This window comes from Mchenga conophoros, linkage group LG16 (assembly GCF_057382185.1).
Source record: "Mchenga conophoros isolate Kocher_MC1m ecotype Shallow Benthic linkage group LG16, M_conophoros_male_GT1.1, whole genome shotgun sequence".
NCBI lineage: Eukaryota > Metazoa > Chordata > Actinopteri > Cichliformes > Cichlidae > Mchenga > Mchenga conophoros.
Genome location: NC_140541.1, coordinates 14,561,174 through 14,574,669, shown reverse-complemented (window position 1 = coordinate 14,574,669; position 13,496 = coordinate 14,561,174). Strand labels below are relative to the sequence as shown.

Sequence of the window (13,496 nt, the reverse complement as noted above, 5' to 3'; positions counted from 1 at the left end):
TACTTTCTAGCCAATAAGCTGTATAAAAGTAGCACAGAGCATGTGGAGCTTGGCAAATCATACTAAAGAGGATCGACAGATTTGCAGCTAGATAAAGTGGTAAAACTACACCCCTTTGGAGCACGAGTTGCAAGCTCCATTCCCACTCGGTATCCAGTAAGTGTCCTGGCTAGACCCCCCATGCTAAAACTAAGCCCTGGAATGGCGCAGCTACGTCGGCAGCCTGTCCGCAGCTCGGACACAAGCATTTCACTACATGTTGTACTGTGTATGTGACAAATGAAATTTGAATTCAATTGGTCACCTCTACCGACAGTGCAGAGCTGTGTGTTCTGCAGTAATACAACATCTGTCACTGCAAACTTTGCAACAATATTGCAAAAAACCCGACTTACTCTGCATCTACTCTCCAGTACAGTCGTTCTGTTACATTATTTTTTTTTAAATGTTCTATTTTAAAGAAATCTTACGATGTGTAGATGATAGATAATTCCAGCAGCGCATTATGTACAGGCCCAGTGTCTGATTATAATAATCTCAAATTAATTAGGACACTTGCTTTAAATGCTTTTTTTAGATTTATCAAATGTCAGTTGCTGAGCAGTTCTTACCTTTCAAAGTCACTAATCGTCTTCTGCTCCTGTTCTCTCTTTCATGCATGTTAAGAGCTGTTATCATTCAATCCACACAATACAGCTACCTCTAGATGGAAGCCCTAATGTGCTGCGCAGGAACAGTTTATGTGATTGGACACATTCGCGGAGCTGTTTGAAATGCTGCATTTTAAATTAACCGCCACTTAGCTGCCGTGTGCATGCCGAAGTTTGCTAATGTCGATTTGTTGATCTTTGCAGCATGAATCACAGATTTGTGATGGAAAAAACAAAGATGTGTGAAGTGTGCAGGAGAAAACTGTGACAATCATTCCTGAACTATTGAGTGAGAATCTTAGTGGCAGAAGAAATGCACGGCTGCAAACAAAGAATGAGCTTGCTTTATATTATCATCTATTAAATGCTGTTAATTATTGATCTAATTACTCTAATTACACATGTTGGCCAGAACAGGTGCCCCATTCCTGTCCTGGCCAACTTTAACCTCTGGAAACAATTAGGGGAGTTCATCTTGATGTCAGTTCAAGAGGTGGGAGTAAATCTACACTGTCGTTTTTAAAAATTATTAAAGTTTCAAACCAGTTTTCTACCTAACAGGTAGTAGGTGTAGTGTAACACAGATGGGAATGATGCTCACCTCTCTTTGTGAATTTGTTAAAAGTCTGGCACTCAAGGTTTGAACTTGCTAGAGGCAGAAGATGGCCTTTTGGCTTAGCCCCAAGTAGAGGGAATTTCACTAGTACAGATATGACAGGATTGCTTTTTCAAAGGTCCATTTGAGTTTTAAAAAATAAAATAAAATTCTTCAATGGTAGCTGTGGCTCAGGAGCTGCAGCGGGTTGTCTATGAACCAGGAGGTCAAAGGGTTGATTCCCCAGCTCCTCCAGTCTGCATCTCAAAGTTTCCTTAGGTAAGATATTGAAACCTAGATGCACCCACTGGTGTGTGAACGTGGGCACGGCTGTTGGACAAAGTGCTTAGATATAGAAAAAACTGTGTGTGTGATTGAGTGAGCGAGACCGGTAGTCAGAGTAGAAAAGCACTATATACTAGTCCAGTTATCAGTCGTGACCTCTCTGAAAGGTCACGACTGATAACTGCCCCTTTGATCAGTTCCTTGACTCAGCATTTTCTTTTAATCTGTCTCTCAATTGAGCTGAAAGCCAAACAGGCACACACAAACACATCTCATTATTACACCATAAAATATTTAATATGGGAAGGGTCCCCCGGGCCACCAGAACTGATGGATCCATGAGAATAGCTGAGCACAAAGTAATAAATAGTGCATTTTACAGTGTTTGCTTAGCTACATGACAGGAACCATTAACCGAATAAGCAGTAGCAAAATTTTCCACTTGGCGTTCACACATGCACGCACACAAACACGTCTATCTGCAGCTGATCACCAATCAGCAGCCAGAGTGTAGTTGTGCTTGTATCTTGAACAGCAGATTGTGCAGTGCATGTGCAGGCATGCTACTGACGGCTTCGATTAATGAAACCTGATGAGGTTTTGTGACGACTCTTGACATTGTTTACTTCACCCCATCAAATCTGGTTTCTGATCTGCAAGGATTCCTCATTCTGGAGGACAACAGCCTTGCTTCCAGCTCTGTTTCTCCTTTCTCACAGTGATGCTGCTTTCATGTGCATCATTTGAAATAACTGATAGAAACAAGCCCAGTGGAGTCTTTTGAGGATTGCAGAATGCCTGCAAATATGGCAGGAGTTCTTACTTTTTGAGTGTTTTAATGTTTGATATTGGGTAGTTTTTGGATTTATCCCGCAGGTACTGGATATATTTTGGTGTTTGCTGTGCTTTTATCTACCAAAGCTGAAAATGTCTTTAAAGTTTTATCTGTCTTTATAAGTGTTATCTTTATAAGTGTAGCTGTGGAAGAAATACGAAAACCTCAAGAGTAAGACCAAGCTAAAATAAAATTGTCAGTTAAAATCCAAAATCCTTCAATCACCAGAAGTAGAAATTATGCAGTAATGAATGTATTTGAACATGCACATTCAGTTCATTAAATTTTATGTTGTAGTTGATCTCCACAGCACAGCGACAGTATGACACTTATTCAGATCTTGTTTTTAATTAAAGAGATGCATTAGAACAAAAGTAGTGCAAATATTTAAAAAAAAAAAAATCTAAAGCTTTAGATCTGTAAAAGGGGTAAACTTAGGAGTAATTGTAACAAGGAGTTATAGTTCCTTTTCTCACCCCAACCAGTCATAGCAGATGGCCCCGCCCCTCCCTGAGCCTGGTTCTGCCAGAGGTTTCTTCTTGTTAAAAGGGAGTTTTTCCTTCCCACTGTCGCCAAAGTGCTTGCTCATAGGGGGGTCATGTGATTGTTGGGTTTTTCTCTGTATGTATTATTTTTGGGTCTATCTTACACCGTAAAAAAAAAAAATCCTAAAAAAACAGTAATATTCCGGCAGCTGGGGCACCAAAATAATACCATAAAAATACAGAAAAAAAAGGGATTTTTTTTCAAGTGCTTTTAAACATTAAATTAGGAACATTTTAATGTGATTAAACAATGAAATTACCTATAAACAAGGTCAATGAATGCGGCAATATGAATAATAATACTGTAATAATAATAATGTACAGAAATATACAGTTAACAGTTGGTTGAAATAATAATGGATTGCATTCATATAGCGCTTTTTGAGACCCTCAAAGCGCTTTACAATTCCACTTTATAATTCCCCTCTGGCCATCACCAGTGGGTGGTAGGTGAAGTGTCTTGCCCAAGGACACAACGACCGAGAGTGTCCAAACCGGGGCTCGAACCGGCAACCATCTGATTACAAGGCGAACTGCCAACTCTTGAGCCACGATCACCCTAAATAACAATAATAATAATTATTATTTGAATTATTTGAAAAGTTTACAAGAATCATTTTATATATTTTTCCATAGCATTACATTTGAATTTAACAGTTCGATCTTTCAAATAACGGACAAATATTTGTGAAATTATGATACATTTGTGAATGTATTTTAAAAATCTAAATATGCATGTGTACAGACAAATACATTTAAAAAACAAGAAAAATTATGTTTTATTACATTTAAAGTGATTTTACATTAATTTACAAATAAATAAAATTAATTTAAAAATAAAAATTAAATAGTTCCATCCATTTTCTTAACTGCTTATCCAACTCAGGGTTGTGAGCAGGGATTTGGTGTGGCATGTTGGGGTGGAGCCCATCCCATTAACACACATTTATCATATTTTACTTTAAGTCCACAAAGACTTAAAGTAAAATATGATAAATGTGTATATATGGGTGCTGTATTTAGCTTAAACAAGTATACAATAGAGATTAAATTTTTTTTAGAAGGAAAGTTTTTATTTTATTTCACTTAATGAATAGTTTTACACTTCCGTATAACACGCAACCACAGAAACCGTCGATGCTCCAACTCTTAAAAACTGATTCTACAAGTCAAATTATTTTTAGTGCATTTTAATATACAACACGATCTTATTTTCTCCATAAATGTTTTTTTTTCCCTTTGAATCTAGGACGTAAACATCAGAAATGTCAGAACGACTAGATTTCTTGTTGAACTCCTTGATCACCTGTGCTGTGTGTGGTTTCTAGTAAACTGCATTCACTTATTCATTCATTCACATTCATTTATTCTTGCTATTCTACCTTACCTCTCAGTAGCTCCATCCTACTTTTAGTTACTTTCGTTGCCATCCTCACTCTCAAAAGAGTATGGTGTTAGACGCTTCTCAAAGGCAACAGATTTGAATGAGACGGGTCACCCTCCTCCTGCCATCCAGAGGCTGTGGGTCTTATAGCTGTAAGAAAGTGGAACATGTGGCCTACTTTTACACCAGGTTAACTAATGTGATGATTGGCAGTATAAATTAGTCTGTTGTTTACCAGCCCAACCCTTCAGGAGCCCAACACTGATTGCACAATCATAGTTTTTTTGCTCCAATGCTACAGTCGGAGTCACAGCTAGTCTGACAAGCTTTTGTTGTTTTCTGGTGGCTGAGTTTATGTATTTTTTATCACAAATACTAGCGGTCTACTACATCGATTTTAGGCTTAATGGATATAAAAACATCCTTTCGGGAGCTGTATGCATGAACACTAGCTCTGCCAATTGTCTTCATGACACAGTCATAGTGATTGCTCTCTGCTTTCTCTTCTCTCTCTTTGCAGACAGCAACTTTGTTCTGGGAAACGCCCAGGTGCAGTCACTCTACCCCATCGTTTACTGCTCTGATGGTTTCTGTGAGCTCACTGGTTACGCCCGTGCCGAACTCATGCAGAAGAGCTGCGCGTGTCACTTCCTGTACGGCCCAGAAACGAGCGACCGGTCAACGGCCCAGATCCAAGGAGCCCTGGATGAACGGAGGGAGTTCAAGACTGAGCTGGTCTTCTACAAGAAGGAAGGTGACCCCACATGAAAAATCTGTGTGTGTGTGTTTGTGTGTGTATACGTTTGTGGATTTAATACTACTTACGGAGGAAAATGAATATTTACTCACCTGTGATTCAACCATAAAGTAAAGGTGTAAAGGTGACTACAAACTTACAGCTGCTGAGGTAGCTGATGATAAAAAACAAATTGGCTGTTTTTAATAATAATGGATTGGATTTATATAGCGCTTTTCAAGGCACCCAAAGCGCTTTCCAATGCCACTATTCATTCACTCTCACATTCACACACTGGTGGAGGCAAGCTACGGTTGTAGCCACAGCTGCCCTGGGGCAGACTGACAGAAGCGAGGCTGCCATATCGCGCCATCGGCCCCTCTGGCCAACACCAGTAGGCAAGTAGGGTAAAGTGTCTTGCCCAGGGACACAACGACCAGGACAGAGAGCTCAGGAATCAAACCAGCGATCTTCCGGTTACAGATGCGATTCCCAACCCCCTGAGCCACGGTCGCCAAGTATCTTAAAAGAAGATATTTAAGAAAAAGGTTGGAGCGGTGGTAAATAAAATATTCAGAATTATATTTTCTTTCCATTCTAAAACCAGGTCAACAGACTCCAGTCAGGTCAGCTGCCGGGATGCTGGTGATACCCTTCTAAATTGTAAATCTCACATGTGCATGCTGTTTAAGTTTTAATCTTCCTAGAATGTGTGCTTTCACTGCAAGCTGCTTTGAAACCCACCCCCACTTCAGCTTTCTGTGCCAGCGAACCGAGTTGGCTTTAAAAAGTTCAAAGCCATCCAGGCCTTTATTTCACCAAGACAAATAAAATTTCTTGGGGTGATCATCGACCACAAGCTCTGTTGGAAGCCACACATTACTTATGTTTGGGGGAAATTGGCACGGGGCATTGCCGTCCTGGGGAAAGCAAAGCATATGTTGGATCAGAAAGCACTGCACATTTTATACTGTGCTTTACTACTGCCATATATGAGCTACTGTGTAGAGGTCTGGGGAAACACATACAAAAGTAACACACAAACAATAACTATAATACAGAAAAGGGCCATTAGATTAATAAATAATGTAGGGTACAGGGACCATACAAATGCACTCTTTGTCAAAATGCAAGCTATTAAATTCCAAGACTTGGTGAAGCTTAAAACAGCGCAAATAATGTATAAAGTCAGAAATAAATTGCTTCCAAAAGAAATCTGTAAATTGTTCATAGAAAGAGAAGGTGGGTATAACTTAAGAGGGAAATGGAATTTAAAAATACAAAGTGCTAGAACAACTTTAAAAACTACGTCTATCTCAATTGCAGGAGTTAAATTATGGAACAGTCTAACAGAAGAAATAAAAGACAGTCAAAACATAAAACAGTTTAAAGTAAAATATAAAAACCTAATTTTAAATAAGTATAAGAATGAAGAAAACAGGGTTAACCCAGGACGGTAATGTTGCTGGTAATGGTGTTGTAGTTCTTTTTTGGTTTTTTTGGTTTTGGTTTGTTTGTTTTTCCATAACTTGTGTATCTGCAAATATACACATTCTGTATTTATCATATGAAAGAAACTATACTGTGGTGGGACTTGCTAATTTCTTGTTTTTGATTGATGTATGTTTTGTTTTGTTTTGCTTTATTTTTGTTGCTGTTTGTTGTTGTTTGTTTAATTTAAGACAAAAAAAACAATTAAATGAATGAGAGGTAAAACTTGAGGGGGTAGGGACAAATAAGTAAATACTTCTGCCTACTCCTTTTCAAACAAATAATGGAATAATAGTTTGTAATGATTGTGAAGGCACATGTTTGAAATGTTTGAAATAAAAATGAACTGAACTGAACTGAACATCTGAGCAGAGGGTCTACTGAGAAGCCATTTATCTTTTTAAGAGGGAAATAAATCTGGGAGTCATTAGCATAACAGTGGAAAGAAATCCCATGTTTCCTAAAAATAGATCCAAAGGGTCGCAGGTATAGGGAGAAAAGAAGGGGGCCTAAAACTGAACCCTGTGGGACCCCACATTGAAGAGAAGCAGCAGCAGAGGATACAAACTCACCAAGTTTCACAGAGAAAGTTTGCTCTGCCAAATAGGATCTAAACCACTCCTAACACCCACCAACTGCTCTAAACAGTAAATTAAAATGTTATGATCCACTGTATCAAAGGCAGCAGTTAAATCTAAAAGCACGATAATAACACACCTGAGTCAGGTGCTAAAAACACATCATTAAAAACTCTTAAAAAGGCAGATTTTGTACTATGCAAAGCTTTAAAAACCAGATTGAAAAACTTCTAAAATACAGTGTTCTTCTAAAAAGGACATTAATTGCTTGTAAACTACCTTTTCAAGAATTTTTGAAAAAAACCCCAACTCAGTTAGGCCTGTAATTTGCAATAATATCAGGATCAAGAGCAGGTTTCTTGAGTAGACGCTGAGTTACTGCATGTTTAAGCTTCACAGGTATAACAACAGAGGACAAATTACTATTTACAATGGATTGTACAAATGGTAGTATTAATATATTTTAGCTGACCAAAGAGCTTTTTTTCTTGCACCTCACTTGTTTCGTTGTCACAGTCTTAAGAAGTCAAAACTCAGCAACTAAAAACAACTGATTCTGGCTAATGACAATTAGCTAAACGAAGAAATGAAAGATTAAAAGTGTGCCGAGGAGAGAAGGAGAGCAACAGCCAAGCAGAGAAATGAAAAACTTAAGTGAAACAAAGCTAGTGAAAGGCCAGACATTCATCCACTCATTAATTGTTAATGAATCAATGGTGTGTGCGAGCTGGCACAGGGGCAAAGGCTCAGTCAAATAAATAATAAGGGGAGTGGGTGACATATAGATAGAAGAGTAGCACAGGGAGATGAGGACACATCTGCTCCTCTGAGATATAAGGCTATAACAACAGAAGGTTATAAAAACTTGTTTCCCACAAATGCACACGTCACAAATTAGAAGCGTTTCGTGCTTTTATCCGCTCTTCACTAGCTCTTATTAACATTTTAGCAGTTCTCCAGAGGAGCAAGAAAAAAACAAACACATTTATATCCAGTTGGCTCACTCAGATCATGACAATTCTCTTCTAAGCACAATTTTAGCACAATTTCATAATGATTATTTATTCACTGAGCACATAGTCATAAAATACCCCAAGCTTCTCAGTAATCCCTTTAATAACAGGTAAGTAAATGGACGGGAACAACTTTGAAAAACAAAACTGCAAACTGATCAGTGTTGCAATAAAAGCACTTTTCAGGTAATATGAATTATTTTGCTCAAGCAATCACAAAACAAAGACAAATGGGCAAATAAGCAACGGTACCCTAGATCAGCGGTTTCCAACCCCCGGGGTACATTATTGGTCGTTTGGTACCAGGTCGCGAGAGTTGAGGCTCGGGTGTGAAATGGATGGTTTTCTGGATTTTTATCGGTTTTTATCGTTAACTCGGTTTCCCTGGGTCTTTTCCCGTGTGTTATGAATAAGTCTAAATCAAAACATCCTACTTTGTCAAAACATCCTACCATAGCGTAAATTTATAGTAAACCTTACGTGGTTTATGCCTCCATCGTACATATGTATAGGTAGGACGTTCTGACGGCCAAATCACACTATCAAAACGTGCTTCCTGCTTGTATTTATTTAGGTACAAGTATGTAGTGCAATATTACTTTCTTCGACATAACAACGGAGAGTGGTGCCCACTAACTGCAGGAGGACTAAAATTAATTGACAAGGTTTACGCTGTACGCCAGTTTACAGAAGTTTAGAAGCACTAAATCAAGACTTGAAATATGACTTCAATTGAGACTCCAAATTGGAGTATTTTTGCACAAAAAACAAAACGCATGTCATGGTTTCCCAGGGCAAATGTGGGGGGATGTGGGGAAGGAGGACCCAAAATGCAGGACTCTGTGCGATGAATGCAGTGCGTTTATTTACAGTGAAGTAAATAGTACACAATCAATACATCCCCGTGCGTTTCCAACTCCCGTGCCGTGTCTTCTCCTCAGTGCTCATGCTCCGTGTCTCCGCTCCCGTGATACGTGTGCTCGCCGCCCTCCCGTTCCCGCACTCCTGCTGGAAAATCCACAGAGGCAGCCGTTAACACACAACTAAACAGCGATAGACTAGCACTCACTGATTTGGCTGAAAACACTGATGGGTAGTCACTCAACGATCCCGCCGGAGAGCGCTCCACCACACTCTAAAGTAGCTCCCCCGACGAGGCTTGATCAGCACCAGGTGTGTGTGAAGAGCCTTGGATGTGACCGGTCTGCTGGCAGGGCCACACCCACCAGTGCCTATCACGACCGCACCCACACACACCTGCCAATACACAAACAGGGAGCACAGGAACAGCAGCAATGCAGAAGACACACACCTCAAATAATAATAATAATAATAATAGTCCACACTGCTCACGGATCCCGAGTCCCCGGAACCAGGTCCGTGACAATGCATGTTAGCTTGAAAAGTTAACAAATTGACAACAGCTTAAGGAAAACAAGAATCAACTGTAATAAAGAAGTAAAACATATAACACTAACCTTCTTTTGCACACACGAGATCAGGGTAGAATCAAATAATAGGCGTGTACTATTAACACAGAAATCATGGCCGTTTTGAGTTGTGCGCATGCGCAGTAACAAGTTACTTGATAGGTGGGGTGTTTTGTCAGATCACCGATACTGGTTTTATTTTTTTTGTATTTATCCGCGACACCTTAAAGGCCGGTCCGTGAAAATATTGTGGGACATAAAAACAAAAAGGTTGGGGATCGCTGCCCTAGACGATCCTTGATGTCATAGGGTGAGAGGCAGAGGGAGCCATGATTCCTTTCAAGTCAATAATTATTTGCTAATATATTTGAATCGTTGCCTGTTTAGCTTGACTGTGAAGTTAAAAATAACAGTGACGTCCACATGTTTTATATATAATTTGGACAAATTATTGATTTAACAATTTTAGTTCCTCAAGGTATTCTTCAAAATCCTCGTGCCCTGCATGGATCAGAAGGCTCAGTGGATAATTCTGAGGAGATCAGATGTGAGGCATGGTAGCTGTTGATAAGCATTCATACTCAATTTGACAGATCAATCTAAACAAATACAAATTAAAAGCAGAGCTCAAAAGCAGACAGTAGTGCCTCTTTAATGCTTTCCATGCATTCTTTATGCTGTTGATTTATTATTCTCATTTCAGTGATTTCCAAATAGGCCCCGTGTGTGTTGGCACTAAATTGTTTGCTTCTATCAGATTTGCCAAAAATGTTTTTGGCAAACTTCATTTTTTACTATAAAGACCAAATTTTCTATGATCAGCTCTCCAAACATAAAGAGAACCTGTTACTTTTAAAATGTTCTAACTTGTATTATAAGTTATCCTGATATCATCATTCGAGTTAGGCAAACAGAGGTAGAACAGAAGAGAGCACATGCTGTTTCCAGCACTGTTGTTTACTGTCGTGTTCCAGTCAAACAGGGACAAATCTGGCCTCAATATGGCTTATGTTTTTATTGAAGAAATCCTCTTCCTTGTTTAAATGTATTATTTACATACATGATCCCCTTATTATTCTGGCACAAGTCTCAGAGCTCCAGGAAACAGTGTGCACTGTACCAGTTGCAGCCCATCACATCACAAATCAGAGCTTTAGATGGGTAACAGAAAACCAAAGCAACAAGTTTTAGCCTGATTTCATGCATTTATGTGACAGTAAAGAGGGCTTAAATGTTTTATTTGGTACCCTTATATAAGGGACAAGGCTGGTAATGCACTATTCACCTATTGTTCTACTGTCAATAAACCCCGTGAAGATTATCTGAAAGTATCGGAACCATCTGTGTATACTGGTTCATGTTACACACGTTTTATTTCAAGTCAGTCCCACATACATCAATCTCATCATCGTTGTTGCTAGGCAACCAAATATGTATTACTCCATGAGGAAGTGCTTTTAAAAGGATAAATTACATATTTGGGCCATTTTTAAAGATTTACGTACTCGAAAAATCTGTTCTTGGATGACATGAAGGAACACAACTAAGATTTATTTATTTAAATGATTAATTATTATGGAACATATGCTTTGTACAAACTGAATGTATACCAGTCAAGTACATTTCATTTGACCAGTTCTGTGGTGATCTGGTGATTAAGTGTATGAACACTGGTAACAGAATAAAATGTTTTACAACAGTACATGTAATCAGATTACTTATTCATCAGTTTGGGCATAAATATTTTTGAGGTGGAAGAGCAGCATTTTTGAGACCAGCTGTGATTTTTAGGATATTTCTACCATGTATGTATCCAAGCCTGGTGTTGATTACTTTTTAAGATCACTTGATTTTAGAACTGATTTAGCTCGAGTTTAAATACATTTCTGATAGTGTCAACACATAGACAAGCAGCTTTAATTATGCTATTTCATCTATATTTGGCAGTGATCACAGCCCTCGGTAAGGCAGCCAGGCGACTCTCCTGTAGTGAAGGTGTGTGTGTTATCTGTGGGCCACCACACCTCCTCAACACACCATGTGTATTCTGAGGGTTTAGATGGCAAAGCAAATCCCTCTATGCTGAAAGAGCAGTGTGAACATACTCTCATAATACAATTAGGTCTGCTCTTCTCTATTCTAAATTAGTAATAACTAAGATGTGATTGATAGTCTTTGAGCTTTAATTCAAAAATGATAAAAACACTCCATTTATGATTACAGATATTTTTACATAGTTTCTCCATTTTCACAGACTCACAAGTAATTGAACAATTGACTAATGACTAGGTCTGAGGTAAGTCCAAAAGCCTGAATTTGCTTTTGATGGAAAATGTCAACAAGAGCTTTGTCCATGGGAAGGAGGCCAAGGTTAGACAAGACAGAATAAACCTAATCAAGAAAAAACAAAAAGGCTAAATCAACATTTTGGTACAGTGGGTACAATGAGAAAAAAAGGACACCTTAAGAACACCTTCATGTATGAAAATATAGAGGGAGTCAATCTGAACCTTTACAGGGAGTGCAGAATTATTAGGCAAATGAGTATTTTGTCCACATCATCCTCTTCATGCATGTTGTCGTACTCCAAGCTGTATAGGCTCGAAAGCCTACTACCAATTAAGCATATTAGGTGATGTGCATCTCTGTAATGAGAAGGGGTGTGGTCTAATGATATCAACGCCCTATATCAGGTGTGCATAATTATTAGGCAACGTCCTTTCCTTTGGCAAAATGGGTCAAAAGAAGGACTTGACAGGCACAGAAAAGTCAAAAATAGTGAGATATCTTGCAGAGGGATGCAGCAGTCTCAAAATTGCAAAGCTTCTGAAGCGTGATCATCGAACAATCAAGCGTTTCATTCAAAATAGTCAACAGGGTCGCAAGAAGCGTGTGGAAAAACCAAGGCGCAAAATAACTGCCCATGAACTGAGAAAAGTCAAGCGTGCAGCTGCCAAGATGCCACTTGCCACCAGTTTGGCCATATTTCAGAGCTGCAACATCACTGGAGTGCCCAAAAGCACAAGGTGTGCAATACTCAGAGGCATGGCCAAGGTAAGAAAGGCTGAAAGACGACCACCACTGAACAAGACACACAAGCTGAAACGTCAAGACTGGGCCAAGAAATATCTCAAGACTGGTTTTTCTAAGGTTTTATGGACTGATGAAATGAGAGTGAGTCTTGATGGGCCAGATGGATGGGCCCGTGGCTGGATTGGGAAAGGGCAGAGAGCTCCAGTCCGACTCAGACGCCAGCAAGGTGGAGGTGGAGTACTGGTTTGGGCTGGTATCATCAAAGATGAGCTTGTGGGTCCTTTTCGGGTTGAGGATGGAGTCAAGCTCAACTCCCAGTCCTACTGCCAGTTTCTGGAAGACACCTTCTTCAAGCAGTGGTACAGGAAGAAGTCTGCATCCTTCAAGAAAAACATGATTTTCATGCAGGACAATGCTCCATCACACGCGTCCAAGTACTCCACAGCGTGGCTGGCAAGAAAGGGTATAAAAGAAGAAAAACTAATGACATGGCCTCCTTGTTCACCTGATCTGAACCCCATTGAGAACCTGTGGTCCATCATCAAATGTGAGATTTACAAGGAGGGACAACAGTACACCTCTCTGAACAGTGTCTGGGAGGCTGTGGTTGCTGCTGCACGCAATGTTGATGGTGAACAGATCAAAACACTGACAGAATCCATGGATGGCAGGCTTTTGAGTGTCCTTGCAAAGAAAGGTGGCTATATTGGTCGCTGATTTGTTTTTGTTTTGTTTTTGAATGTCAGAAATGTATATTTGTGGATGTGGAGATGTTATATTGGCTTCACTGGTAAAAAATAAATAATTGAAATGGGTATATATTTGTTTTTTGTTAAGTTGCCTAATAATTATGCACAGTAATAGTCACCTGCACACACATATATCCCCCTAAAATAGTTAAAACTAAAAACAAACTAAAAA

At 39.2% G+C, this 13,496-nt stretch overlaps 1 protein-coding gene across 1 annotated transcript in view; it reads left to right on the top strand.

The window, feature by feature from the left end:
* Positions 1-13,496, top strand: part of kcnh3 (potassium voltage-gated channel, subfamily H (eag-related), member 3) — a 186,148-nt gene that overhangs the window by 123,194 nt on the left and 49,458 nt on the right. Inside the window, exon 2 of the mRNA XM_085248833.1 lies at positions 4,815-5,048. Within this exon, the coding sequence (XP_085104959.1) occupies positions 4,815-5,048 (234 nt within the window). The remainder of the gene's footprint in view (positions 1-4,814; positions 5,049-13,496) is intronic.